General features: G+C 68.3%; 7 protein-coding genes across 7 annotated transcripts; 2 read left to right on the forward strand and 5 right to left on the reverse strand.

Annotated features, from left to right (window-relative positions):
* Positions 1 to 627: 627 nt before the first annotated feature.
* Positions 628 to 2,504, reverse strand: CHLNCDRAFT_135669 (hypothetical protein; the record flags this gene model as incomplete). The annotated part of the gene is made up of 5 exons (XM_005846414.1): positions 628 to 815; positions 999 to 1,664; positions 1,807 to 1,835; positions 2,049 to 2,227; positions 2,400 to 2,504. 5 exons carry the CDS (start codon positions 2,502 to 2,504, stop codon positions 628 to 630), a joined length of 1,167 nt encoding a protein of 388 aa, XP_005846476.1.
* An 8,763-nt stretch (positions 2,505 to 11,267) lies between these two features.
* On the forward strand, positions 11,268 to 11,498 carry CHLNCDRAFT_14457 (hypothetical protein; the record flags this gene model as incomplete). Its single annotated transcript, XM_005846241.1, has 1 exon — positions 11,268 to 11,498. A coding segment is annotated over one exon (231 nt), but the record flags the coding sequence as incomplete, so codon positions are not given.
* Positions 11,499 to 12,072: 574 nt separating this feature from the next.
* On the reverse strand, positions 12,073 to 14,872 carry CHLNCDRAFT_135671 (hypothetical protein; the record flags this gene model as incomplete). Its single annotated transcript, XM_005846415.1, has 11 exons — positions 12,073 to 12,214; positions 12,316 to 12,651; positions 12,760 to 12,887; positions 12,993 to 13,030; positions 13,164 to 13,251; positions 13,350 to 13,450; positions 13,588 to 13,711; positions 13,876 to 14,150; positions 14,251 to 14,399; positions 14,526 to 14,587; positions 14,855 to 14,872. 11 exons carry the CDS (start codon positions 14,870 to 14,872, stop codon positions 12,073 to 12,075), a joined length of 1,461 nt encoding a protein of 486 aa, XP_005846477.1.
* A 4,135-nt stretch (positions 14,873 to 19,007) lies between these two features.
* On the reverse strand, positions 19,008 to 23,480 carry CHLNCDRAFT_31757 (hypothetical protein; the record flags this gene model as incomplete). Its single annotated transcript, XM_005846416.1, has 17 exons — positions 19,008 to 19,078; positions 19,178 to 19,270; positions 19,418 to 19,489; positions 19,618 to 19,788; positions 19,912 to 19,974; positions 20,074 to 20,796; positions 20,949 to 21,094; positions 21,240 to 21,362; positions 21,478 to 21,529; positions 21,686 to 21,774; positions 21,937 to 22,064; positions 22,209 to 22,274; positions 22,405 to 22,469; positions 22,650 to 22,778; positions 22,896 to 22,983; positions 23,127 to 23,287; positions 23,364 to 23,480. 12 exons carry the CDS (start codon positions 23,478 to 23,480, stop codon positions 20,719 to 20,721), a joined length of 1,242 nt encoding a protein of 413 aa, XP_005846478.1. The 3' UTR covers positions 19,008 to 19,078; positions 19,178 to 19,270; positions 19,418 to 19,489; positions 19,618 to 19,788; positions 19,912 to 19,974; positions 20,074 to 20,718.
* Positions 23,481 to 23,727: 247 nt separating this feature from the next.
* On the reverse strand, positions 23,728 to 25,069 carry CHLNCDRAFT_135674 (hypothetical protein; the record flags this gene model as incomplete). Its single annotated transcript, XM_005846417.1, has 4 exons — positions 23,728 to 23,894; positions 24,064 to 24,513; positions 24,668 to 24,858; positions 25,005 to 25,069. 4 exons carry the CDS (start codon positions 25,067 to 25,069, stop codon positions 23,728 to 23,730), a joined length of 873 nt encoding a protein of 290 aa, XP_005846479.1.
* A 451-nt stretch (positions 25,070 to 25,520) lies between these two features.
* CHLNCDRAFT_135675 (hypothetical protein) lies at positions 25,521 to 26,394 on the forward strand (the record flags this gene model as incomplete). Its single annotated transcript, XM_005846242.1, has 4 exons — positions 25,521 to 25,647; positions 25,769 to 25,910; positions 26,025 to 26,209; positions 26,351 to 26,394. The coding sequence occupies 4 exons, from the start codon at positions 25,521 to 25,523 to the stop codon at positions 26,392 to 26,394; spliced, it is 498 nt and encodes a 165-aa protein (XP_005846304.1).
* An 83-nt stretch (positions 26,395 to 26,477) lies between these two features.
* On the reverse strand, positions 26,478 to 27,196 carry CHLNCDRAFT_135676 (hypothetical protein; the record flags this gene model as incomplete). The annotated part of the gene is made up of 3 exons (XM_005846418.1): positions 26,478 to 26,583; positions 26,730 to 26,911; positions 27,059 to 27,196. 3 exons carry the CDS (start codon positions 27,194 to 27,196, stop codon positions 26,478 to 26,480), a joined length of 426 nt encoding a protein of 141 aa, XP_005846480.1.
* Between the last annotated feature and the right edge of the window lie 130 nt (positions 27,197 to 27,326).

The raw sequence follows: 27,326 nt of genomic DNA on the forward strand, positions 1-27,326 counted from the left end.
CCAGCCAGCGATGGCGATGCAGGGGGGTGGGTGGGTGGGTGGTGCCGGGTGGGTGGGGGCCAGCAAAGGAAGGGATGGAAGGGGGGGGGGGGGGGGGGGCATGGCAGCTGAGCCTGCCACACCTGGCAGGGTGCGCAACAACTCGCACCGAACATGCTGTGCTGTGCGTATCATGGGGCATGCTTGTGGCACGCGCAGCGAGGGCGGGGAGCGATGAGCATAGGGGGGTGGGGAGCGGGGGCGGGGCTGGCAGCTGAGATGCAGCGAGGGGAGGCGCAGACCTCTGGGGGACAGAAATGGGCAGGGCAGCGCGTAAGGGAAGAGGGGGAGGGAGAGTGCGCCATCAGCGGGATGCGTGCGGTGCGGCTTCGCCGCAGCTCCCGAGGTATTTCAAGGCATGGCGGCACTCTTCAGTGAGACTGAAAACTGAAAGGGCTGTGCTGTTTGCAGCAAAGACGGGAGCGCATGGGGCGGAGTGCTTGGGCAGCCGAGGCGGAGAGCAGGGGCCAGCCCAGCGGCCACAAAGAGCGGGGTATGTGTTTGGTGTGGTAGTATGGCGGCATGCTGGCCTGGCAGCCGGCTGCCGCCGAGCCAGCCGGCTGGCCAGCCGGGCGCGTGCACGCGCGCCTAGGCCTGCCCCTGCACGTAGTCGGCCACAGAGTCGGCGTAGGCGCTTTCGCGGAAGGCGGCGCCGCTGCGCACCTCCGCCATCGCTGCCTGCATGGCCGCTGGGTGGGGCTCTTCTGCGCCCACACCGCCCACACCCGCCACCTGGCACATGGCGGCGGCGCGGCGGCGGGCCGCAGACGCGGGATCTGCACCCAGAGGGGGGCGCCAGGTTGGGGAGGCGAGGGGAGGCAGGGCGGGCCACCACACTGTGGCACGGGCAGGCGGGCGGCGCTGCGGCCCCGCATGCAGCCGCCGGCTCTGCCGCAGCGGCAGCCCGGCCCCGGCCGTGCAGGCGCACCACACGCCCCAGCCCCCACCCCGCAGCTCACCCTTGCGCCCGCCGCCGCCGTAGCCTCCACCTCCCCGCGGCGACCGCTGCATCTGTTGCTGCTGCTGCTGCTGCGGGCCCGGGTAGCGCCCCCCGCCGGGCATGGCACCGGGCGGCATGGGCAGCGGGACCGGCATGGGCATGCCGCCTGGGCTGCCCATGGGCATGCCGCGCCCCGCGCCCATGGGCATGCCCGCCATCATGCCGGGCGGCACCATGTGCATGCCCGCGGGCGCCATGCCCGCCATGCGCCCAGGCGACATGGGGTCCTGCTGCGGCATGCGGCCCGGCGACATGGGCGCGCCCGGCTGCCTCAGGTCCTCGTACCCGTGCGCAAAGGTGCAGGAGGCGGCCTTGTGGCAGTACCCCGTCTGCATGTACTTGATGCACAGCCGGGTCTTGTAGAAGGACTGGTGGCCCGCGCCGCCGCCGCCCATCATGGCCCCCGGGGGGCCGCCGGGGCCACAGGGGCCACCGCCGCCGCCGCCGCCGCCGCCCATCTCCTCGCCGCGCGGCCGCTGTTCGGGGCCCTCGCCGCCGCCGCCCCCGCCGCCGCCCTGCCGCTGCTGCATCGAGTCCTGCATCTTCTGCTGCGCCTCCAGCTGCGCCACAATCTCGGGCGGCACGTAGCGCAGCTCGTGCTCGCCGTGCGCGTACGTGCACTTGTCTGCGGCGGACGGCGGCGGCGAGGCGGGGCGAGGCAGGCGGCCTCAGCAGGCGGCGGCGCTGCGGGGGTGTGCGCAGCAAGGCAGGCGGTGCGGCATGATGGGGAAGCCAGGCATGGTGCAGGCCAGTGCGCCCCCTCGCACCTCCGTACGGGCACGAGCCGTTGCGCCACCTGCAGCCCCAGGCAGCGGGACGACCTCAGGGGATGATGCGTCGGCAAGCCGCCCACACCAGGGCATGCACGCTGCCGGCCAGCCAGCGGCAGCAGCGCAGCAGGGAGCAGGACAGCGCTGGCCCGCCAGGCCTGCGGCAGCACGCTCCCTGGCGGCAGGGTGGTGGGCCTGCTGCGGCACACGCATGCGCGCCTCCGCCTCCCGCCACTCACTTGTTACAGATGCGGGTCTTGAAGAAGACGTTGGATGAGCGGCCGCCGCGGGCTGCGTCCACCAGCATCTGCGTCAGCTGCGGCGCCGCCATGGCGCCGGGCGCCATCATGCCAGGCGGCATCGGGCCGGCGGCCATCATGGGTCCCATCGGCCCCATCACCATCTGCATCGGCATGCCCTGCACACAGAGAGGCAGGCATGCAGGGTGTGGGCAAGGGCAGGGGCGAGGGGCGCACGGTTCTTCGGCGCGGGACACGGCGCTGGGGGATACGCGGGCGGGAGTGGCCGGCCCTGCAGTTGCAGGCGGCCGGCGCGCCCTACCCCTGGGTGGGAGCACTGCGCCAGCCCACCTGCATTATCTCGGGGTGCATCCCCTGCTGCATACTCGCATAGGCCTCCGCCGGCATCATCGCGAACGCCGCGGGCGCCATTTGCTGCATAGGCTGCATAGCCATGGCGCGTCCGACACCCTGCCCGCTGCGGTGGGCGGGGCAGCGCTGCAGGGAGGGGCTGCGGTGCTATTTGAGCATGGAGCGCGATTGTACGCTGCCAACACTGCCGACGCTCTGGTGCACGGGCCCAGAATACTCGTGCTGTCCCGACAGACAAGGGGGACAAGGGTTCCCGCGTGGGGGACCAAGGGAGAAAGCCCCAGCCTGAAATGGGGAGGCGCAGCAGGTCGTTCCGGAGACAACAAATGCACTTGCAATGGGTCGGGCTCCACCCCACGCTCGTGCGCGTTGAGCCTGGGCGGGTGCACAGCCCCAGCAGGCGCGCTGACCCGCCGTGCGCCCTTCCGTGTCCTCCCTCACACTGGGTTTGGGATAGCGCCGACTCCCTCTCTCACGCGTGGCTGCGATTGTGGCACGTTGCAATTTGCTACTGGGGCCGCCAGGGCGCTTGCACCTCGGCAGACAATGCTGCGCGGCGGGAGGCGTCGGCGTCGGCAGGCGTGCGCCAGGTTTGGCGGGCGTCATGGCCGCTCCAGCCTCCTGAGGAACTGGTGGCCTCTTATGCTTGCATAGGAACTGCTGGAGTAGTGCACGGTGTTAGTAAGGAGCATGCAGGGGCGTCCGCTCTCAGATACTGGTTTGCGCTGCGCATTGGCGGCAACATCCGGCTCATCCTTGTTGGGGAAGCTCTTGCTGTGGAGGCTCTGCCTTGCAGCTGGAAAGCTGTTGGCACAGGTGATGGGCATTGCAAGACAGCCTTCCCAGGGCATGTGCAGCCCGCCTCGGTCGCCTGTGCCACCATCGGTAATGCGGCTATGGGCACAAACAGCATTGTTTTGCTCTCAATGTGTATGTGGCGTCTGTCTGTCTGTCTGTCTGTCTGTCTGTCTGTCTGTCTGTCTGTCTGTCTGTCTGTCTGTTACACCCATAAGGAGCAATGAATGCTACGGGCCCAACTGTGGTGCCAAACAGCTGGAAAAGTATGCACCAACACAAAACACATGAGGGAAGAGATTCAGGCGTCACATGGTGGAGCACATGACAGTTCTGTGAGGCACAGGTTTACATCTGACGTGTTGACATCGGCTTGTGCCAGCACTGGGGAGCCGGCCGGACGCCGCCCTCCTGCGCCGCTGAAGGCCTCGCGCCTCATCATGCCATGATGATTTTGTGATTCTGAGCTGTGCCTCTTGTTCAGGGGCCCCTCCTTCCTCTGGGTTGGCCTGCCAGTAGGTCAGGTTAACTGCCACGTGTCCTGCATATTTGAGAGATCAAAATTCAGCGTGCCTGGGCGCAGCAAATTTGCCTCCGTCATCGTCGTGTTCCAACATAGGGGCCGGGGGCGACTGGGTGCCGGTGGCCCAACCCTGCCAGGAGTGTCGGCAGCCGCTCCAGAACGCCACGCCAGCCTAAAACAAGCCCGGGGTGTGCCCCGCACGCCTGCTGGCCGACCATGTGGCTGTGAGGCCAGGCGGCAACAGCGGCATGTCGTCGGTGCGCGGCGGCATCGCAGACCTGCCCAGCGCCTCTGTCAAGCTGGACGGCTTGGCTGGGGAGCCTGCGGGTGATGACGGCATGTCTTCAGTGCGTGGCGGCAGCTCACAGCTGCCCAACGGCTCCGCCAAGCTGGACGGCTTGCCTGGCGAGGCTGCCGGTCCGGCGGCCGCCAGCGCCGGCACCGGCGCGCCGGCGGCCGCCAGCGCCTGCAGCGGCGCGCCGCGCGGCAGCCGGCTGGGCTGGGTGCGGCGCTCGCCCTACTTCCGCCGCGGCGTGCAGTGCGGGCTGGGCACCGCCTTCATCGTGGGCTTGTGCAGCCCGCCAGCCATCAGCCAGGCGCTGACAGTCAGCTCCCCCTCCCAGGGCACCCTGTCGCCCGCTGCCTTTGTGCTCGTCAACTACTTCTTCGCCCTGCTGATCCCCTCCACATCGGGGCAGAGCCCGCTGCAAGTGGGCGCGCAGCAGCTGCTGGGCTGCCTGACGGGCGGTGCGGTGGCGCTGGCTGGTGAGCGCCATGCACGGCGCGCCTGCCTTGCTGGCAGGGGCCGCTGGCTGGCTGCACCTGCCCCCAGGCCCTCTCATTTCCAAACCACGCCCGCCTCCTCCCCCCCACACACACAGTCATGTTCACCACCTACGCCCTCAACGGAGCCTCCTACCAAGACAGCCTGGCAAAGGCGCTCGTCATGATCCTCCTCTCAGGCACGCGCACGTGCCGTGATCGCACGCACCCCCTGCGCGGCTCCCTCCCTTCACCAGCTCCGCCAGCCGGCTGGCCATCCGGCGCGCGCCGCCTGCATGCGCCGCCTGCATGCTGACCTGCGCGCGCCGCCGCCGCCGCCGCCTGCCCCCGCCCCGCCCGCAGCCGTGGTGCTGTTCTGCATGACGGTGTGCCGCTTCCACTTCCGCCAGTACTCCCTCCTCTTCCTCTTCCAGTCCATCACATACGCAATGACCACCACCAGCCACTACCACACAGCAGCCAACTTCTACGAGTTTGTGTGGTACTGGTGCGCCGGCCAGCTGCGCCAGTACCGCCGCGTGGCGGGGGGGTGCCCGCCCGCCTCCCGCGCGGGCTGCCCGTCGCCACCTTTGGGCTGCCTGGCATCATCCCAGCCGCCGCCGCCGCCCACCAGTCCCGTGCGTGTGTGTGCAGGTGGTCGTATGCTGCAATAGGCAGCGTCGTGGCATTCATCATCTCCACCCTTGTGCTGCCCATCACCGCTGGTAGGTTTTGGTGTTTAGGTGGGCAGCGGGTTGAATGTGCATCACCAGCCCCCGCCCCTGGGTGGGCCCAGGCCCGGCAGCTGCCGCCGGGCCGGCCACCTGGACGCCGCGCCGCGCCCCTGCCCGCAGGCAGCATCGTGCGCCGGCGGTTGGCGGCCGCCTTGCAGCACACCGCCCGTGTGGCGGTCATCGTGCTGGACGTCGCGAGCGGCGAGGTGAGGCCCGGCACGGGCCTGCTGGCGGCGGCCAATGGGGAGACCGCGCAGCGTATCGGCATCGACGGCGGCCTGTACCCGCGCCTGGAGCCGCTGTTCCGAGCCAACATGGCGGCCAGCCAGACGTTCCGGGTGCGCGCGCAGCCCTTCGCCGGGCGCGCTGGGCGCCTGGCCGGTGGCCCCTGGCTGCCGCCGGCGCAAGGTGCCCGCGGCGGGGTGCGATTGCCGCGATGCATGCATAGCATGTGCCCCTCCTCCTTCTGCGCAGGACGCGTACAACATGCTGCCCTTTGCGCCGCACTGGGTGGAGCTGTACCGCCGCCAGCGCCGCTTCCCGCGCCGCGCCTTCTGGCTGCTGACCATCATCGGGCGCAGCTTCCTGAACGCCGTGCTGATGATGGGTGGGATGCTGGGGGGAGGGGTGGGGGTGGGGAGGGGCAGCGGGGGCCGGCCTGGGCGCCGCTGGCTGGTGCCTCCCTGCGCCTGGTGCGCTCTTGCTGTGCATGCTGTGCGTGCTGTGCATGCTGTGTGCGTGCTGTGCATGCCCGACCCGGCGTCCCCTTGCCGGCCGCAACCCTGCCCACCTGCCGCCGCCCGCCCCGCGTGTGCAGTGTACCCCATCCAGACCGGCACGCTGCATGTGGCGCTGGTGGCGCGCCATCGCAGGCAGCTGATGGCCCTGGGCGATGCCCTGGCCGACACCTGTGACCTGCTGGGCGACGTGCTGGTGCAGAACGCACCCGTCAGGTGGGGAGCGCCGGGCGCCAGGCGCCAGGCGCGGCAGCAGCATGCAGCATGCAGCAGCACCCCAGCCGCCACCGCCACCGCCACCGCCCCCACCAGCCGCACCAGCAGCAGCTGCGCCGCCTCGGCCCTCTGGCCCCACCCGCCCGTCCCCCTGCATGCCCGCTCCCCTGGTGCCCCTGCAGCGGCGCGCTGGAGGGGCTGCGGGTGCTGGAGGCTCGGTACGCGTCGCTGGCCGCCGCCGCCCGCTTCAAGGGCAGTACCATGACGCAGGATGCTGTGGCGCTGGACTTGGTCCTCTCCATCTGCTTCACGGCCGTCACCAGGGTGGGGCGGGCGGGAGGCCACGCGCATGGGATGGTGGCAGCGGTGGCAGTGATGGCGGCGGTGGTGGTGGCGGCGGCGGAAGTCGCAGAGTCCGCCGCCTGGTGCCTGCATCCTGGGGTGCTCCTGCTTTCTGAGCGCTCGCTGGTCGCCTCTGCCTTACCCTTCCCGCCGCGCCGCAGCTGCGGCGCATGACCATGCTGCTGCCAGAGGTGTTGGGCGCGGACCAGCCCGCCAGCCTGGCGCCGGTGCTGGAGCACTTCCAGTCGCAGGCGGGCAGCGGCGATGGCGGGCACTGGAGCTTTGTTGCGCTGACGCAGGTGCGTGTGGGGGGGGGTGCAGGCCGCGCTGGGCGTCTGGTGGGCATGGGGAGACCAGCAGGCACCGCCCCGCTGCCAGCTGGGCCTCGACGCTCCTGGTGTGCATGCCTGCCACCCTCCCCCGCAGGTCCCCGCCAAGGGCCAGGGGAGCGGCGGCGCCCAGCTGGACCCCATTGAGCAGCTGCGCGCCTCGCTGCTGGCCGCGCAGCCCAGGAAGAGCATGAGCCGCGCTGCGCGCGCCATGCTGGCGCCGCCAGAGGTGCTGGAGCTGCCGCACGTGCCGGCGCACACCTCGGCCTGCCTGCGCGCCGCGCACTGGCTGCCCGGCCTCCTCGGCGTCAGCCCCAAGGTCTTTGTCATGGCCCTGCAAATGGTCACCGCCTACACTGTCGTGCTCGCCATGATGGTGGTGCCCGCCGTGGACAACGCCTTCAACCAGAGCCTCAACTGGTGCCTGTTTGTCGTCGTGTCGGTGATCGAGCAGTCCACAGGTGCCCCGCCGCCTTCTCCTGCTCCTGCCAGGCAGCCTGGGCTGCCGTGCCGCGATCTCCGCGACACCGCGACAACCGCACGCCTCTTGCCATGCAGCCCTTGCGCTGGCTGGCTGGCCGGCAGCCCGGGCTGCCTGCCCAGAGGCTCCACCTGGGAGGGCTCACAGCTCCCACCCCTTACCCCGCTGCACCTGCCCTCGCCACCGCAGGGGCTGCCCTCTTCAAGGGCGTGCAGCGGGTGGCCGGCGCGCTGCTGTTTGCCTGCCTAGGCGTGGCCACCCAATACTTTGTCTACCTCTGCAACGGACTCTCCTACGCCAACGGCCCGCTCAAGAGCTGCGCCATGGCGGCCTCCCTGGCGGTGCTGGCATTCGGCGCGGCGGCGGGCGGCGTTCGGTACCCGCGCTACAGCTGTGAGTGGCGGGCGGGCATGGACGTGTGTGCGCGAATGGGCGGGAGCGATGTGTGGGTGTATTGGCGGCGGTCGAGAGGGTGCCGGCCACCGCACGGATGAGGCTCAACGCGCAGGCGTGCTTCCCCGCCCTGCTTGGCCGCGCCCCGGCCTCACCCACACGCCCGCCACCCTCGCAGACGTGTTCATTATTGGGGCTGTCACGCTGGGCCTCACCGCGCTGCCCGGCTTTAACGGGGACTCTCCCGAGCCGCATGTGGCGCTGTGGCGGGGCATCAACACGCTGCTTGGAGTGGCCATGGAGGCGCTGGCGGTGACCCTCATCCTGCCGGTGACCGCGCGCCAGTGCTTCACAGACTTGATGGCAGACACGTTGGAGCAGATTGCCACCACCGCAAGCACGGCCTTCGAAGGCGCGCTGCCTCGCCCGCTGCGCAGCGCCAGCCGCATGAAGCGTTCACTTCCTCAGCATTCACTTTCTCAAAAAACTCAGCGGTGGTGGCAGCGGTGGGGGCCGCCGACCGCCCCGGCGGAGCAGGCGCCTCCCCTGGCGCCGCGCCGCAGCCGCGAGGAGCAGCGGCAGCAGGTCGCCGCTGCAGCCGCTGCAGAGGAGGAGGCACATGGCGCGGGCCTGCGCCCACGACAGCCGCGCCAGCAGCAGGAGCAGCAGCAAGAGGAGGCCGGCGTTGGGTCAGGGAGTCCCCAGGCCCCTGCTGGCAGCCCGCCAGCTGGCATCGAGATGAGCAGCGGGACCCGGCTCGTGCTGGCGCCTGTGCGAACAGGGCGCACGGTAGGGCAGCAGCAGCAGCAGCAGCAGCAGCAGCCGACGCTAGCATTGCAGCAGGCTGCCAGCCCGCCGCTGAGCCCGCTGGGCTCGGCTGGCAGCAGTGCCCAGCGCCGGCGGCTGGGCGGCAGTGGCCTGACGGCAGACAGCCTGATGGAAGCGCGGCGGCAGTCTGGCCAGTCTGGCCAGTCGCCGCTGCACAGGCTGGAGCGCAGCCAGAGCCTATCGTCCGACACGAGCGCCCACCTGAGCATCTACATGAGCAGCGGCAGAGACGCCAGTATAAAGGTGTGGTGCTGGGTGTGGGTGCTTTGTGAGTGGGGCGGGTGTTGTGATGGGTGTGGGTGGCAAAGGCTGTGAGCTGCACGTGTTGGCGGCATCGGGCCTCGCAGCTGCCGTGCCGCCTACTCGCCACTACACCCTGCCGTGCCGCCGCAGATCATCGGCTCCGGCTATGCGGCGCAGCTGCCGGACCTGATGAGCACGGCCGACAGAATAGTGTCGATGTTCCAGCTCAGGACTGCGCTGGAGTTTGAGTGGTACCCGCTCTCCGACATCCACCGCTTCCCATTTGAGCCGGGCTTCAGGCAGGGCAGGGGCCAGGGCTGTAGGGCAGGGGAGCAGGGACGCCCAGGCCGATGCTGCCCAGCCCAGCCGTCTGTGGATGCCATGATGCTGCGGCTGATGCTGCGGCTCATGGTCCAATGGTGCAGGGCGCAGCGGCTCTGTCGCCACATGCTCAACGTCGTGGCCTCGGTGCCCATCCTGATGGACTCGCACGAGGTGCATGCTGCGCCGTGCTGTGCTGCGCTGTGCTGCGCCATGCTGCTTTGGGGCCCTGGCAGCAGCAGGCGCAGGTTGGCTCGCGCCTGACAACCACCGTTGACGCAGCAAGTGCATCGCTGGGCTGCTGCAGGTGACGGCGCTGCCCATGCTCGCCCCGTTTGCCAAACGCCTGCACCTGTTGGTGGAGCAGCTGGCGGTGTGCCTGGAGGCGATGGCCGGCATGGTGCGCAGGGAGCACCCGCCACACAGGCACGCACCAGCCAGCGCCTGCGGCGCCCGCCCAGCCGGCTGCTTATATGTGCCGCTAATTAGGCTGGGGCTTGGAAGAAGGCGGCGGGCTGTTGCCTCGACGATCACCAATGCCCTGCTGGCACCTGCACAAGTGCAGGGTGGTAGAGCTGGTGCTGGCCCTGGAGGAGCACGTGCAGCGCCTCCTCCTGCTCGTGCTGAACGACCTGGGCGAGAGCTCGGCGGGGGGCGGCGCCCCGCCCGAGTCGGAGGTCATCGTGGGGCTGGCCTACCTGGCAGTCATCTGCAACGCCGCCTATGGTGAGCTTCTCGTGGCTGGTCATGATTGTGTGTGTGTGTGTGTGTGAAAAGAAGGGAACAGCACAGCCCCATGGCAGCCTGACTCCCCAGCGAAGTGGCAGCCGTCAACTCCTGTTTGCCCCCCTGCGCCTGCCCCTGCAGTGGTGCGCCTGCTGACCATCGCCCTGATCCGCACCTTTTACGCTGCCGACGCTGCTGCCGCGAAGAGCGAGGAGGCGCTGCTGCTGCACGCCCAGAGGTGGAGCCTGGACGACCGGATGATGAATAACCTCACCGGCATCTTGGGGGTGGCCATCGGCAGCAGCGCCAGCGGCAGCGGGGGGCCCATGACGCCACGCCTGGTGACGCCGCGGGGGCTGATGACTCCCCGGCCGCGCAGCCGGGAGGGGTCGGCCCACGCTGCGACGGCGGCGGGGGCGGCAGGGGCGGGAGCCTGAGCACCCTTCGGCGCGGCCGCGCTTCGTCCCAAACCAGCCAATCCATTTGCAATCTGCATTTCTGGCACCCTGGGGCGGCTGGGGGCCCGTTTAAACGGCCTTGGGAGCCTCCGACCCTGGCGCACCCTGAAATCTCCTCTCGGGGGGGTCTCCTGCGCGGCGAGCTGAGCAGGCCTCCAGTCTCCGAATCCCCTCCTCTCGCAGACTCACCTAGCCGACACAAGCAGCCATGGCCTGCACTATGCGCGCCGCTCTTGGGCAGCAGACCTTCACCGCCAAGGCAAGCGGGTGGCTTGCAGCTCGCTGAGGGCCGTCCCTGGCCCTTTGATGGCTCTTGGCAGCCCCATTAACTGGAGATCGGGGCGAGTGGGGTGGCGGAGAGCTCGCCTTCCGAGGGCCTCCCGCTGCCAAGCAAAGTGGGGCCGCTCAAGGGCCGTGCCCTCCCCTATTGGATGCAGGTGCAGCGGCAGCAGGCTGCCAAGCCCGCGCGGGCCGCCCGGTGCGTGACCAAGGCCATTGCCGACGTCAACCTGGTCGTTGGTGGTGAGTGGTGCATCGGCACTGCTGGGCGGGGGGCTTGCCTCCATGCCTTGCTGTTGACAGCAGAGGATGGCGATCAGCGATTAGCAGCAGTGGAAATAGTGGGCAGTGGGAGCAGCTCAGCGCGTCAGGCGGGCTGCCGCGCAAGCCGAGTGTAGCAGCAACGAGCGCTTGTGCAGGCGGCTTTCGCAGCGCAGCTGTGAACTGTATCAGAGCAGGGCAGCAGGCGTAATGCTGTTGCCTGTGCACCACCAACCATGCACTGGTCGGCGATCATCTCATGAGCAGCCGAGCAGGGCATAGCAGGAGCAGCATGGCAGCGGCTGCATCAAGTGTGGTAGTAGCGCCACATACGCCCGGCCTGGGCTCTGCGCCCGCACTACAAGGCTGCGCATGAAGCTGCGCCGCGCCGCTCCCCATGTGCAGGCTGCACCGTCGGCGCCCTGGCGCTGGGCCGCTTTGTGTTCCTGCCCTTCCACCGCGCCTCCCTGGCCAAGGCGGGCCTGCCCACCCAGGACGGCAAGACGCACCTGGAGGCCGGCGACCTGCGCGCCGAGGAGGCCAGCTTTGTGCTGAAGACCAACGACCCCGCCGGCTTCACCATTGTGGATGTGATGGCGTGGGGCGCGCTGGGCCACGCTGCCGCTTTCTACCTGCTGGCCACCGCCAGCCTGAACGTGAACCGCATCCCCTTCTGAGCAGCAGCCAGCCCCGCAGCCTCTTGGAGGGCTCCCTTGCCCTCGCCCCGACAACCAAGAAGAAAATTTCTCTGCCCACCGCTACACTATCGAGCACTGCGTTTGTGTGTTCATTAGCATGCCGCACTAGCTGCCGCAAGCATGTACGACCCGCCCTGCCGAGCGACGCTCGCAGGCGGCTGTAAATCGATTGAGCGCCATGTGGGGGCGTGGGGCGCCAATCCCTGGGACAATACTTGAACCCGCAGGAGGGTGTGGCGCCACAGATTCACTGTGGCCAGCGGACAGACAGACAGCAGCAAGGGGACTGGCACCCACACAATCACAAGAAATATGTTTTCTTCTATATGGCTTGAAGCAGGAGTCGTACAATCTCTTCCAGGCCGCCATGTCACCGCCCCGCTGGCGGCGGTTGTTATGTCCATATTGATTGATGTCCATTTGCATTTCCTGGCCAAAGCAAGCACACGGCAAGAAGTGCACTAGAACCCTCCAGAAACAAGAATGAAGCTGTTTCGGGATGTTTGGGTTCCCGCTGGCAACCGGATCAGTAAAACTCGGCTGATCTCATCCACCGGGTGGCAATCAACTTAGTGCCATCAAGCACGGGGCAGCCGCCGTGCAGGCTGGCGGGGTCGGGTGTCGCCAGGTCCCCTGGCTGCCAGGCCGAGCCAGCAGGCACATAGTCCCTGCACGAGGCAGCCGAAGGGGCAGCCTCCACACTCCTCAGTTGGTGCTCTGCACCAGGCCAAACACGTGCGGCCTGCCGGAACCCTGCCCACTCGCTCACCAGAAGAAAACCGCCGAGCCGGACGGTGGCGCCACCTGCAGCGCCGTAGCGCCCTCCTGGCAGTAGGGCGGCACCGTGTCGGCGGCGCTGCCGCTGAGCTGGCCATCGCCGTGGCGCAGCAGGCGGCGGCTGTCAGCGGCGCCGCTGCTGCGATCGCCGCTGCTGCCGCTTTCGGCACTGGTGCCCTCCCCACCCTGCTGCGCTTGCTCGGCTCCCTGAGCCGCCTGCCCGCCAGGCTGCTGGTCAAGGGCTTGGCCGCCATGCTGTGGCTGCAAAGAGTGCATGCGGTAGCTGGGCGCCAGGGGGAACACTGTTGCACCGCCCCTAGTCGGAGACCTGCACGCAGCAGCAGGTAACCACGGCTTGGCAGAAACAGTGTGAATTAGGCCTGCGCTTGCAGCGCAGCCAGGCTGAGCGCACCCCACCCATAGCTGCCTGCCGCACCTGAGGTAGAGGATGAAGGTGGCCAGCCGGTCGCCACAAGTCACACCGCCGCCGCCCGGCCCGCATTTGGGGCCGCCGCCGCGCCGGAGGAAGTCCTGGCAGCTCTGGGTGGAGGCAGCTGCGGGGGACTGCCAACGTGCAAGGGCGGCAGGGAAAGTGTCAGGAGGACAGATGTGCGCAGCGGCAGCCGTGCGCGCTGGCAGCTGCCGACCACGGCCAGCAGCGAGGCTCACCGAGGCGCAGTGGTCGGTGTGGGGGTCGTACTTCTGGCCTGCGCGGCACAGAAGCAGCACAGGCCGCCTGCTCTGCACAGGCTCACGTGCAAGCGCCCGCTTCTGACATGCGTGCCGCATGCGGCCAGCCGCGCAAGGAGCCAGGCGGCAGGCGGCGCTGCGCCGCCGCACCATCCGAGTACTGCAGCACGTAGATCGACTCCCCAAAGGCCTCTGGGATGCCCACCAGCCGGTGGATTCGGTTCTGAATCTCCAGCACCTGCGGTACCACAGCAGGCGCCGAGGCCTGGTGACCCTTCGCCTTCCTCGCCCGCGTGCCATTTTCCCCAGTGGTACAGGCCGAAACCTTGGGCCCACCTTGTCGTCCCTTTTCGCGCCGTTCAGCCAAGAGCCGTAGCTGGTGCGTGCCTCGTGCTGCTTGGACTCCTCCGCCACCACCTCTGACCGCGCAAACCCGCCTGCAGAGCGCGATGGGGGGCAGGGCAGGCAATGGCATCCCTGCTGCTGGCACCGGCAGGCAGGGCAGGGCATGGCATGGCATGGCAGGGCACGGCAAGGGTGGGCAAGCAACTGGCCCCAGGCCGCCCTCTCCAACCTGTGGCCTGGCGGATGAGGTGCTCCGTTTCGTCGGGCGTCAGGAAGTCTCGGATGAGCAGGACGCGGGGGGAGGACCAGGACACCACGGTGGCGTTGGGGTGCCTGGCGGCCCGGTCAAACACCTGGCGTGGGGGGCAGGGTGGGGGGGATTTTGGTGGCGCCAGTGTGCGTCCAAGTGGCGCGCGCAGTGCTGGCACAGCGGAGGCTGGCGGCACAACACCTGCCAGTGCACTGCCAAGCAACTTGCGCCCCTGGGCCTCAGCCTCATAAGCCGGTCATCACCCACCTCCCATGTCAAGTTCCAGCCGCCGCCCAGCTCGGCTTCACTCAGCTTGTCAGCCCAGGGCGACACGCGCGGCGGCTCCGCCAGCACGCTGGCCCCGGCCTGGACGGTTTGCTGCGGGGAGGGGCTGCTGGTGACATCCGGTGCTACTGCACTGTTGCCGCCAGTGCCAGCACCGCCACTGTCCCTGTCGCGAAGGAGGGCAGCGCCAGCGCTGCGCGCAGCAGCCTGGGCGGCGGCCTGGCGCAGGAGCCGGGTGGGCGCCATGCCCTGCACGCCTACAGCAGCGAGAAGCGCGGTGGCGGCCCCTTCATCATCAGATTTCCTGAGTTGGAGTGAGAAAGCCTCGGGCAGGCAGCAACACGGACCCACACGCACCAGCAGTGGCCTCCAGCAGCGCCGCCGCCTGGGCGGCTGTGCCGGCTTCTGGCAGGAGCGGGCCCTGGGCCTGCGGGCTGCCCCACTTCTCGAGCAGGGACAGGCGCATGGCAAGCACCAGGCCGATGGTGATCCAGGCCAGCAGGGCGCTGCGGCACATCGGGGGAGGCAGCTAGATAAAGAAGGCTGGCACAAAACGGGTCTGATTGTATGGATTCGGCAGGGCTTAGGCCCCGGCATCTCTCCAGCAATCACCCAAGCAGGCCGCACCTCACGGCGAGCGCTGGGCCGCAGTCTTGGAGCAGCCGCCAGTGCCGGTGTTGGTGGCGGCGGCCACCTATGCCACCAAGCAGGGGCTCAGGCATGCCTGCTCGCAGCTCGAAGCCTTGGGCAGACAGATGGCCAGCTTTCTGGGAACGGCTCAGCTGCTGATTGGTGGCGCACACGTTTTGTGAGTAGGCAGCAACCTTTGTCGCAGAGAGCCCAGGTCGTCACTTTGGATCCCTCTCTCTTGCGAGAGTAGTATGCTGGGATGCTAAGTTGGTGCAGGCTAGGGAGGTGGCGTGATTTCCATTCAAGGGCTGAGCTGGCTGGCGCTGCCCACCATCCCTGGGGCAATCATTCCTCCCTGCCACAACCCAAGGGCAGCTCTGCTTAGGCAAGCCCCAGGCACAGAAGTGGAGGGCAGGGGCGGCAGCCAAGCAGCCGGCGGCGGGAGGCGGGAGCTACCGCGCGCGCGTTGGGGGCGGGGCGGCGGCTCTGGGCCTTGCAGCTTGGTTGATGAGCCAGAAACCTGCTCCACCATGCCCAAGTCCTAGCGGGAGATGAGCGCTGAGGAGAGAGACGTGACACTTCGCGCGCGCCACGTGCCTGGGCGGCACCCTCACAAGCAAGCTGCCCTAGAGCTGAGCATCCACGGGACAATTGCCCAACATCGCTCAGGAATTGCGCGCAGCCTGCAGCTTTTTGGTCGAGCAGCAAATCGGGCTCGCCCCAATCGCTCCACCCTGCAGCAGCGTCATCGTGACTGGCTGTTGGTGCAAGGGCTTGACAAGGAGCTGCGATTTCGTGAGGAGCTGCCTGCCTGTGAACTTGCCTTCCTCAACTCTCCTTGCTTGTGCCCGCTTCCCCTCGCCCCTACTGGCTGCTGGATGTACAGTAATGAAGCCGCCGGGGGACGGCAGCCGGGGCAGGGTAGGGTTGAGGCCCACCCGCGGCACTGTGGCCGGCGGTGGCGGCGCTTGGCCAACCAGTGTGCCCGCCTCTCAGCCACTGTGTGCTGCGCAACTCCAAGCAGCGGCTGTTGCGCTGGACTGCCGTGTGCAGGTAGAGGCGAGCAGAAACCCCGTCCGAGACCGGTATGTCGACGCCGGCCAAGGCCACACGGCGCAGCTCACGGGCCGCCGCCGCCGCCGCCACTGACGCGTCCCCAGACGCCTCCCCCGTCTCCTCGCACCCCATCAGGGAGGAGCCGTCCCCCGGCGGCCCCCCCTCCGTCAAGAAGCAGAGCAAGAACGGCAGCAGCGGCGGCCCCAGCGGCAGCCCCACCGCCGTGGTGCTGCTGGCGGTGGTGCTGGTGGCGGGCGGCATCGCATACAACCGGCTGGTGCTGCAGCCGGCGGAAGAGGCTGCTAGCGCGGCGGGGGTGCCCGGGACGCACCGCAGCACGCTGGAGCAGGGCGCGGAGGCGCCGCCGCTGCCCGCCATGAGCGCCGAGGAGGTAGCCGTGTTTGAGCGGGTGGGTGTGTGGGCTGGCGGGCTGGGGGGCGCGTCCCGCGGCTGCGGTCCGAGGTCTGCCTGGCTGGCTGCCCCTGCTGGTGGCCCACACGTGCCTGGAGGCAGCCTGCCGTGGCACACGCGGGAGGCTCCCGGCCCAAGCGAGGCGCTGCCGGTGCAGGCCGCGGAGGAGCACTATGGGCTGCCGCCGGGCTACCAGACGCCCGAGTTTGTGCCAGAGCAGGACCCGCCGCCCTCCAACTACGAGGAGGTGCGCTGGCCTGGCAGCGGCGCGGCCTGGCTGGCGGCGCTGGCAGCGCCGCATGTGCGCCGCCCGCCTGTGTGCCTCCCGACGCCTGCCCCTGCTGCCCCTGCGGCCGCAGGAGTTTTTGGAGGATGTGGCCCCCGACCCGGATGCCGAGGACCAGGAGGCGGGGCCGGAAGGGGAGGTGCCGGAAGGGGAGGAGGGGGCTGGCGAGCGGCCGACGAGCCACGCGGCCGAGGAGGCGGCAGCGGCAGCTGCTGCCGCATTTGACCCCGAGGTGCACCGCGCCTACCTGGAGCTGCCTGCCTGGCCCGAGGCCGACGAGGACACGCTGACGGTGAGCGGGCGCAGCTGGCGGCGGCCGGCGCGCGTGCAGCAGGGGGAGGAGCCTGCGGGCGGGGCTGCAGGCGCCTGCAGCAGGCCGGGCTGCTCGCCATGCCTGCGCCCTGCTCCATTGCGGCCCCGCGGCCTGCCGACCTCGTTTTTGCTGTGCCGCGCCCTTGGCGCACATGCTGGCGCCCGCCTGCCGCCTCCACCTCCGCCACCCGCCTGTGTGTGTGCAGGGAGGGTGGGAGTTCAACCCCAAGGTCTACAACTACGCCGCCAGCCTGCCCATGACCCAGGTCCTCAGCTGGGAGGGGCCACGCCTGGTGAGCCCCGCCTGCTCGCCTTGCGTCCAGCTGGGCAGGCGCCCGCGCCTGGGCTCCCCGCCCACCACCTCGACACGCGCAGCTGCGCTGGCGGACGGAAGGAGCCTGCCTGCCTGCCTGCCTGCCGCCTGCCGCCGTCCTGCCATCCCAGCCCACCCCATGCGGCGTGCCCTGCCAAATCACAGCTTGCTGCTTGCGCGCCAGCTGGCCTCGCCCCGCCCCTGTGCCAACCCTAGTCGCACCCCCGTCGCCCCCCTCGCCCCCCTCTCCCCCCCAGGTGCTGCTGCCCTCCTTCCTGTCCCCCGAGGAGGTGCGCCACATGATCAAGGTCAGCAAGGACAACCTGGAGCGGTCCGAGGTGCTGGTGGAGGAGGGGGAGGACACGCAGTCCAACATACGCACCTCCTTTGGCTTCTGGCCAGACTCGGACGAGGTCACAGACCGCATCACGGTGCGGCTGGTGGGGGGTGGCAGGGAAGGGAGGGGCGGCTGGCAGCTGGTGGTGGAGGGCGGTGGGCTGGCATCCTGCTGCTGGCATGCGGTGCAGCTGCTGGGAGAGCTTCTGGGAGAAGGCACCCCAGCCCATGCCGTGCGCTGAGCAGCAGCTGCCTGCCTGGCGGTGCAGGAGCGCATCCACCGCACCATCGGCGTGCCGCAGGAGTTTGGGGAGGGGCTGTATGGTGCGTGGAGCCCGCTGCGCCGCCTTTTTTTCGTGTGCTGCATGCTGCGCATGAGCAGGCAGGCAGCAGGCAGGCAGGGTGGGCAGCTGTGCCCGCCACCTCCCCGCCCACCACCACCAGCGCTCCTGCATGTGCCTGCCCCTGTGCCTGTGCAGTGCTCAACTACCAAGTGGACCAGAAGTATGAGGCGTGAGTGCCTTGCCCGCTGCCTGATGCCGGCCCCACACACACACGTTGCTGCCTCATGCCACTGGCCAGCCCGCATGCACATCTGCCCTGCCCCTGTCCCACCCTTACCACTGCCCCTGCCTCACCCCCCGCCCACCTGCTGCCCGCAGGCACAACGACCACTGCATGGACGGGTATGGCGACAACGTAGCCGAGCCCGCCTGCCTCGACTTCCTCAAGCGCGCCGGCGGGCCCGAGTGCGGCCCCGGCAAGGGCGGCCCCACGTGCGGCGACCGAGTGGCCACCTTCATCCTCTGTAAGCCTCCCCCTGCTGCCCAGCCGCCACGCCTGCCTGCCTGCCAGTCGGCCAACCCCAGTTGCTGTGCTGCCGTGGATCTCCTCCAGCCTTCCTTCACACAGCCGCTCCAGGCATATGTCAGGCCGACTCCTTCCCTGCCCCTCACCGCCCACCACCCGCCACACGCCGCTGCAGACCTGAAGAGCCCCACCCGCGGCGGCCAGACCGCCTTCCCCGAGGCCGACATCACCAAGCAGGCCATGGGCAGCGAGCACCGCAGCGGCAACTCGCCCGACGAGTGGTACTGCGGGGACAGCCGCGTGCTGGCGGCCGCGCCGCCGGCAGGCACCGGCGTGCTGTTCTGGTGAGGCGGGCGGGCGGGCCCTCCCTTGCCCGAGGCCTGTGCCTGACAGATGTGGGGGAGCGCTCCCGTCATGCCTTCCCCACCAGGCGTCTGTTTCCGGGTGCACCCTATGGCTGCTGGCCCACAACGCGCCCCTCCCCTCCCATCGCAGGGACTACCGCCCCAGCAACGGCACCGGCACCGGCTCCTTCCTGGATGGCAGCGCCCACCCCGCGGCCGAGACTGTGTACGCTGCCATGCACTCGGGGTGCCCTGTGGAGGATGGCGAGAAGTACATAGCGACTCGCTGGATCAGAGCGGCTGGGTTTGATTACCATCTGAGGTCCTGAGGGTGTGTGTGATTCCCAGGTTTGCATGATTCACTTGAACCACCGATCCGCCGCCGCCAGCGGGGGCGAGGCGGCGGCGCGCTGTAAGCCATGTACGATGAAAGTGCTTCAGGGCCTGCAATTGTCACAGGGCTGCAATTGTCACAATCGGTTGCGAGGCGGCATTCCAGAAGGACCCCGCGGTGGCGAATTCGCGGGCGCGGGCGCCTTGCGGGAGCACAGCACGCAGCACAACCGCCAATGTGGGAGGTTTCACAAGTGCGAAATGTTTTTTGCTTACCGCTCAGATATCGGCCTGGTATGTTGAGATGCAGTCCCGTTTGCAGACCACTCCCTACACTGGGCAGGTGGTACAGAGGTAGGGCCGCCGAGTTCACTCGGAGCTATATTTGGCAAAGGACTCGCTCGCCAGAGCATCGAAATTTCTAACTAAACATCACCTGTCTCGGCTGTGCAGGAGCCCAGCAACCAGGGTGCCCTGGCGCCGGCGGCAGGCGGTAGTCGCCTCTCCCGCTCCTTTGGACACCACCTGTTCCCCCAATGACACCACGTGAGCAACTTGTTCTGGCCAATGCATTGTGTACGAGCAGTCATGAGGCTTGTGGGAATGTTCTTCTTCGTGCATTTGGCATGCGTCCTGCATGACACGGCAACCCCAACTCCACACACATGGCTCAGCTGCTCTCCTGCTCAGCAGGCAAGTGGGATCACAAAACAGCAGCCGGAAAAGGCCTACCGTGCCTCTCAGAGGTACACGGCATCTGCAGAGGTGCGGGGCACACGGCGCTCTGGCTGACAAGTGCTCAAGCCAGGAGTGGGCTGCCCCAACTGCATTCGCTGGCAGCGACGCGACTGCGACTCTTAGCCCCCACTGGTGCCCGCGTCTGCATGTTGCAGGAGGCTGCGCCTTTCAGACTTGGGCACCGCGGAGCAGCTGATGCAGGCACTTAACTCGGGCATTGCCAAGTATGAATCTGACAGCAACAGCATCCCCGGTGGGAGAAGCTCCACACATAGCCGTAGCAAGCAGCGCATCGCTCCTCGCCAGGCGCCCTCACTGCCTCGACCGTGATCACCGCTGCCGGCAGCCTGCCGCTGCTGCCTTGTGACCACTGCTCCTCCTCCCTGCTTCTGCCGCGCCGTTCGGGCAAGACCCCAGCCTTAGCAATGCTCATGCCTGCCATGCACCAGGTGGAAGGAGTTGGGCGACGACGACCGCCGTGCCTACCTGGTGGCGGTGCGGGACCACTACGGGCGAGTTCCCCTGCCTTGCTGCTGCCTGCCTGGCGCTGGCAATGCATCTGCCTGCCTCCCAACACGCGCGCCATCCACACCGGCATGCGTGCGGTGCAGGGAGGGCGTGCTGTGCGAGCGGGTGCTGCGCAGCGGGCGCAAGGTGGTGGCGCTGCTGGACCCGCGTATGGCGCCGCGCTGGGAGGCGCATGCCTGGAGGGACGAGCGCCGCGGCGGCGGCGGGCTGTACGCAGAGGCGGCGGGGCTGCAGGGCGGGCGCGCCCACCTGGCGGAGTGGACTGGGCGGGAGTGTGTGCTGGGCGGCAGCGCCGCCATGAGCGTCAAGGCGTGGCAGCACAAGGATGGCTGCCCGGCCAACTGCCTGCCTCGCAACCTGGAGCTGGAGCTTGTGGCGGGCGGCCGAGACGAGGCGGCGATGCTGAGGATGGCCCAGATCAGCGCCCGCGGCGCGCTGCAGCACCTGTACAGCGTCATGGGGCCGCGCCAGGGGCGGCGCTACCTGGCGGCGCTGCACAGCGAGTACTGTGGGGCGCCACACAGCTGAGCCCCAGCCCCGTGACCAGGTACTTGTTCCGCTCGTTGATGCACTGAGTTTTGAGCTGCACGTCCATTGATTCCATCCACAAGAGCATACCATTAATCATTGATTTCTCGCAGCTATCATGCTGATTCATTTCCCCCTTCTATCCGCTGTACATGCCATGCCATGCCACCTATCCGCTTGTATTCATTGCGCCCAACGGCTCACAGAATGCCGAAGAAGGGGTTGTTGAGCGCGGAATTCAGCTGCTCTCCTGCCACCTCCAGCACTGCACGGTCCACCTGCGCTCCAGGGCAACAGGGTGCGCCTCACACGAGACCAGGAGGAAGGGTCCCCGCCAACCGCCTCCGCCTCCCACTCACGCGCTCTCGCAACACTGTCCCCGACATGCCCCGCTGCCCTGCTGTTGTTGGTGAAGTTCCCTGCCACCCACCTTGTCTGCCGGCATCTCCAGGTTCTCCCCGCCTGCATCCCGCTGGAAGCCAGCCAGGTGTAGGAAGTCGACGGCGCCGGTGAAAGCTGCGACGCGCTGCTGGATGGCGGGATTGGTCAGCCGCACGCGGCGGAACTTGTCCTCGCCTGCGGGCGGGGCGCGCAGGGCGGGGCGCAGGGGGGCCAGGCTGGGGTGTGGCAGATGCAGGCGGAGACAGGCAGGCAAGGGGCAATGGGGAAGCCTAGGGAAGCCTCAGCTTGGGATCACAGCAGCACCACCGCCGACCACCACCTGGGTTGGCGTAGATGTTGCCGCACATCTTGAGCAGCGTCTGCCAGCACGTCTTGAGCGCATCGTCCTGCCCGGGGTGCGCCTTCTTCATGTCCACAAGCAGCGTGCGCATCTTCTCGCCCACTGCGGGCCAGGCAGGCGGGCACGGGGCGCGACACGGTGGGCCCTTGATGCTACGTCCCCCTCTGCCCCTCTTCATGCGCTCGTGCCCCTCACACCCACAGCGGCCCAGCCACACCTTCCACTGGCTTGATGGGTAGCCGCCGCCGCTTCTCCTCCTCCACCTTGGCCTGCAGGTGGGGGTGGGTGGGCGGGGAAGGGCCGTCAACAGCCTGGGACTGTGCCACCATGCTGTCCTCCTTCGCATGCCCTACGCGACACTGCCAGCTTGCGCCAGTCTCCCACCGCTCCTGCTGACACCGCAACTGGCTGTCTGGCCGCCTCACCTGCACCTTGCGCCGCTCCTCCTCCCTCTCCTCCTCAGTCAGCTCCTCGGGCAGCCCCAGCCGCCGCCGCCGCTCCCGCCGGTCCTCCTCTGCACCTCGCCGCCGCCCGGGGCGTGCGCACGTCGGGGCGACACCTTGGGCACGCAATCCCGCAACCCCTGCACCCAGCCCCAGCAGCAGCACGCCGCGCTGCTGCCAGCTGCCCCCAGCCTGTGCTTCTGCACGAGCGCTGCGTCGCCAGCTGCGCTCACCCAGCTTAGCCTTGATCTTGGCACGAGCCCGCTCCTCCTCCTCCTTCTCCCGCTGCCGCGCCTCCACCATGCGCTTCAGCCGCAGCTCCTCCTCCTGGCGGGCAGCCAGCGCCAGCTCCTTGCCCGCCCTGCACCCCAGGCCGTCCAGCCAGGCACCAGGAGGCAGAGGCTGAGAGGCCAGGCAGTGCATGCAGGAGCCAGCAACCGGGGCGCAGCAAGCCAGGGAGGAGCGGGGCGCAGGCGCCAGGGAGCAGTGCCACATCGCTGCCCACCTGATGCGCTCCTGCTCCCGCAGCCGCTCCGTCTCCCTCTCCTCCCGCTCCCGCCGCTCTCGCACCCTGCACCAGAGACGCCACGCATGAGCAGTGCGCTGGCCTGCACAGCTGCACAGGGCGCCCAGCCCACCGCCAACAACCAAGCAACTACAATCGGCTGCTGCATCTGCCCGCCCGCCGTCGCCCGCCTCACTTGCGGACCAGCTCCGCCGCCTGCGCCTTGGCCTCCTCCGGCGACAGCTTCTTCTTGGGCTGGCTCTGCACGGCAGGGCGCGGCAGGGGCACAGCACAGCACCGGCATGCGGTTGTCACCCAGATGGCCTCAGGTCACACGTGCAGACCTGTTGCGGCAAGCATAGGCAATCTGATGACGTCGGGTGCCACGACTGGAGGCGGCCTGGCTTGCGCCCCACCCCACGGGGCCCCCATGCCACCCACCTTTGGTACCAGCAGCGGCTCATCCAGGTCTGCGTCTCCCTGGTGCTCCTCCAGCCAACCCACCGCAGCCTCCAGGTTCTCGCCGCCGCTGTGGTACAGCGCCCTCGTGGCGCGCGCCGCCGGGAAGCCCTGCGCAGCGATGGATGTGCGGGCTGGTGGGGCCCTGGCTGCAAAGGTCGGGCTGCACCCGACATCCATGGCACAGCTGCAAGGCAGGCCGCCGCGTGCCCCACATGCCCCACCCACCATCTCCTCCATCTGCTTCAGCAGGTCCGCATTCACTTCTGCCGGCACCAGCTCCTCCGCTTGGCTGCCACCCCCCGCCGGCTGACCGCTGCCGCCCGCCTCCTCTGCCGCAGCGGCCTTCATCTGCGCCTCGGTGTCCACCGCCGCCGCCTCATCCGTCTGCAGCCAACGCGGGCAGGAAGGCACCGCATGTGTTGCCTGCCCATCTTCCAGAAGGTGCAACCACGTAACTTTTGGTTGATCAGAGGGCACGGTGCCTCCCCGGCTGACAGTATTCCCTGGCCGCCCACCTTGTCATCGAACTCTGCATGCCCCGTTCGCTTGCTGTGCAGGTCCCACTCGTTAGAGGAGCGACATGCCTTGCCGCACTCCCGGCACACCAGCCGCTTCACCTGCGCAGCAAACCGAGGGCGGGGCTGAGCGGCGGTGCCCGGTGCCGGCGCGCCGAGGTGGCAGCGCTCGACTTACCGCCTCGGTGGACTCGGAGAATGCGGCGTGCCCCGTTGCATCCCCGTGGGCCTGCGCCTCGGCCACAGACCGCAGTGCAACGCCGCATATGTCACACTTCAAGCTCAAGGCTGCCATGACGGCGAGCTTGTTCTGGAGCCTGGCTGTGATCAAGAAGCAAAGCAGCAACCCGAGCGATTGACAACCAAGTGATCAGCGTGATAACGGGCGCTGTACTGCTGCCACCCACTCTCCCGCCTGCCCGTCCTGCCCGTCCTGCTTGCTGATTTTGTGATGGGCAACCTGTGCTGCTGGTTCATTCTACAGCTATGTATATCTCACAGTTACTGACTGGGGTACATGCAAGCATGAATGGCGTAGCGGTTCATCGCAACCCGTCAGCCACCGCCGGCCCGGCATCCTCCATGTCGGCATCCCCGCCATCTTCCACAGCCGCCGCCGCCGCCTTCTTGCCACCGCCGTTGCTTTGCTGCTCCAGATGTCGCTCGAAGGGCAGCAGGAAGCGGCGGTACCACTGCTGGACCAGGTAGCCTGCACGCCAAATCAACAGAGGCACCGAGGCGGGGAGTGAGAGAGGACCAGCCAGCTTACCGCCCCGACTCTGAGAAGCACTGGCACAACATCAGCCAGGCGCAGTCGCCACATGGCCACGCCTGCCCGTGCTGCACGTACTGGCTCCCCACCTCCCCAGGGCACCCACCCGCGTTTGTGATGCGCTTCAGGTCAGCACCCAGCTTCTGCGCCACGGCGGGCCACCCGCCCGCGGCGCCCAGCGCATCAAAGCCGCCCTGGTCCAGGTAGGCCAGCCTCCAGAGCCGCCGCAGGTCGCACTCTATGCCGCCCATCCTGGGACCGCCCCGCGCCAGGCCCAGCTCCTCCCAGGGGATGGGCTGCTGGCTGCTGGCCGCCGCCCTGATGCCCACCCGGGCCTCTCCGCCGGTGCCCAGGCGCGGCTCCAGGTACCGCTGAAGCACCGCCACTATCTCTGCCTCGCTCAGCTGCTGGGAGGGCCGCGGCGGCGCTGCCGCCTGCTGCTGCTGCTGCTGCTGCTGCTGCTGCTGCGCTGCCGCCTGCACTGCGTCCTGCTGCGCCGCCTCTGGCTCCTTGGGCGCCTGCCCTGTGATGTAGGCTATCCGGTTGGGCGGGACGCCTGCGGGGTGTAGGACGGATACGGGGGGTGGGCCGGCACTCAGCAAGCGCTCCAACCCAGTGACTGCCAGCGTGCCCAGATGGCATGCCAGCCTGCCCTGTCCATCCCTATCCCACTGCACCCTAACCCAGTGGCACCATGCGGCGCATCAGACCTGGCGGGTCGGGCAGCAGCCCCACAAACATGTCCCGCGTCTGCGTGGCAGCCGCCTCTGCGCTCAGCTGCGCCATGCTCATCTCCCGCAGGTCAATGTCCTTGAGCGCTGCCGGCGGCGGCACAGACGGTGGCGGCATGGTGGCGGGCGGCATCCCAGCCGTGGGATCTCCGGGGCGGTAGCCAATGAACCTGCACACGCAGCGCCATGCAATCGTTGAGCAGCTGCTACCCACCAAGCACCCACCAAGCGGCCAGGCGGCCCAAAGCGTGCTGGTGCATCCCAGCTCAGCATGGCATACATAGGTGCATGTGACGCAGCCCTTCCACCAGCTCACACGCTGTCCAGGTGCCGCTGCATGGCCTCCATCCTGATGTCGCCGCCCCCGAGCGGCGCCGACATGGCTACTGCAAGCTGCACCCTCCTTCTTTGCTAAATCCCTGTGCACAGGTGATTGCTGACCCTCACTTCAGTTCTCTGCACAGCAGGGCAGCAGGCGGCTTCACTCTGTGGCCTCAAAGGGCAAACCGCGCACGGCAGGCGTGCCGCTACAGGCACTGGGTTGCTCCCTCTGTTGCAGGCGGCATATATGGCGCCGCGCCCTCTCACCCAGGTACCCAGCCTCCTCCGCCTCTCCTGCAGCACAGGCAGCCCAGACAAGGCAGTGCAGCAGTCGGGCGCGATGCAAGCGTGGCCAAGAAGGGGTCCAAGGCAGGGGCAGGGCGGCCTGAGACGAACCGTGTCTATCAAGGAGCAGGGTTGAAGAAGGAGGAGGAGCAAGCCTCCACGGAAGTCCAGCTCACCAGCCACGAGCACAACAGGCAGCTCACCTTGCATCGTGGGTGTAAGTTAGATGCGTGCGGTATACAGTGAGGATGGCGGTGATCCAGGCACCACCATAGGGGAGCAGGGCAGGCCTGGCGTCTCGTCGATTGAGGTTTACGGCTTCGTGGGCTGGATCACGTCCTCGGTGGCCTATGGTGAGCCTATTGCAGGGCAGGGGGCAATCGGGCTTGCCTCGCCCTGCACCCACCGGCGGCCGGTTCCCGCCCGCCCGCCGCCTCCTCACGCCCTGCACAACCCTGCACCCCTTTGATGCAGTGCTGTACATGCTGTGGGCCTACACCCCCAGCTCCATGTTGGAGGCTCACGGCGTGGCCTACTACCCCAGCAAGTACTGGGCAGTGGCGCTGCCCGCCTGGGCCTGCGTCACTGTCGTGTTTGTGTTTTGGCTGTACGAGAGGTGCGTGGGTCCCCCGCCAGGCTCAAAGCTGGGTGGCAGGACGCAGGCATGTGCCTGGTGAGGCACTGTGTTCCGTGTCCCATAGTGCCTCGCACGCTGCCCCCACTCCTGCAGCCTGTGCATGGCGGCCGTGCCGCCACCTGGCGCCGCCTCCTCCCTGCGAGACTCTTCCACCAAGCGCAAGGAGGATGTGGGCGTGCCCAGCTACTTCAGCGCCGCGGCTGCAAGCATACCGCCGCTGATGGACATCCCCCAGGAGCTGGTCAGCATGGTGCTGCACGGCGGCATGGCGCCGGGAGGTGAGCGCACCAGGGTGCCATCATCTGCCCTACTCAGCCTGTGCAGGCCTGCGATGCGGCGCGTGTCGTATTCACGCGTGGCCCAAATTTAGGTGTTGGAGTGCACTACCTAACATGGCCTATGGTCATGCTGCGGTGCAGAAGCGGAGGAGCTGTACGATCGGGGGAGGCGAAGAAGTTGCTAAACTGTGCATTAACACGAGAATCACCAGCTAGGAGCAGGGTGAACTTAATAACAGGAGAACAAGAGGACAAGCTGCTGTCTGGGTCACCCCGTCCTGCTGTCTGGCGACGGCACTGGGGTGGACAGCGAGGGTTCGATGGTTGCAGCGCTGGCCTCCTGCTTCTGCTCCTCCCGCTCCTCCTGCAGCAGCCTGCATGCAGCGGGGGGCGGGGCACGCGGCAGGTGGCTGTCAAGGGGCAGATAATGAAACGCAAGTGCTGCACCTGGAATGCAATCCATGCAGCGTGGGCAAAAGGATTGTGGCTGCAGGGCGCCGAGTCCCTGGAGGCGGGCTACCTCCGCAAGATGCCCACACCAGGCCCCATGGCCGCAGCAAGCCCCTGCCTGTCCAGCTCGCGCTGCTTGGCCTCCACGATAGCCGCCACTGCTGCCTCCCTGCTGCGCCGATCCTTGGCCAGCTGGCTGAGCCGCATCTTGAGGGCTGCGGTGCGCAGCTTCTGCGCATCAGCCACAGCCGCCTGCGGTGGTGCCCAGGGGGGGACAGGCTGGGGTGCGAATCAGCCAGGAGTGGTGGTGACGCAAGCTGCATAAAATGTGCCACAGAGGTGGCGCTAGGCACATCAGGCATGCGAGATGCTGTGATGGAAGGACCTCCTCACACGCACATGCTTGCTCAGCAGGGCCAGGTAGTCGCTTGCCGTGGCTGACAGCACCTCGATGTCGTTGAAGAAGGCGCCGCAGGCGGCCTTGTGGCTGGCTGCCACCTCCTGTGCCTGCGCCTGCACCGTCTCCACGGCCTCCATCCGTGCAGGGCTGCAGGTCAGGCGGGGGTGGGGTGGCAGCAGGGCGCCGTCTAAGAAGCTGCGCCCAGGGCGCCGGGCGATGGCGGCGGGGAGCACGGGAGTCCTTGCTCGCCTGCTGGGATTCCGAGCC

The sequence above is a fragment of the Chlorella variabilis genome, assembly GCF_000147415.1.
Source record: "Chlorella variabilis unplaced genomic scaffold CHLNCscaffold_14, whole genome shotgun sequence".
NCBI classification, from domain to species: Eukaryota; Viridiplantae; Chlorophyta; class Trebouxiophyceae; order Chlorellales; family Chlorellaceae; genus Chlorella; species Chlorella variabilis.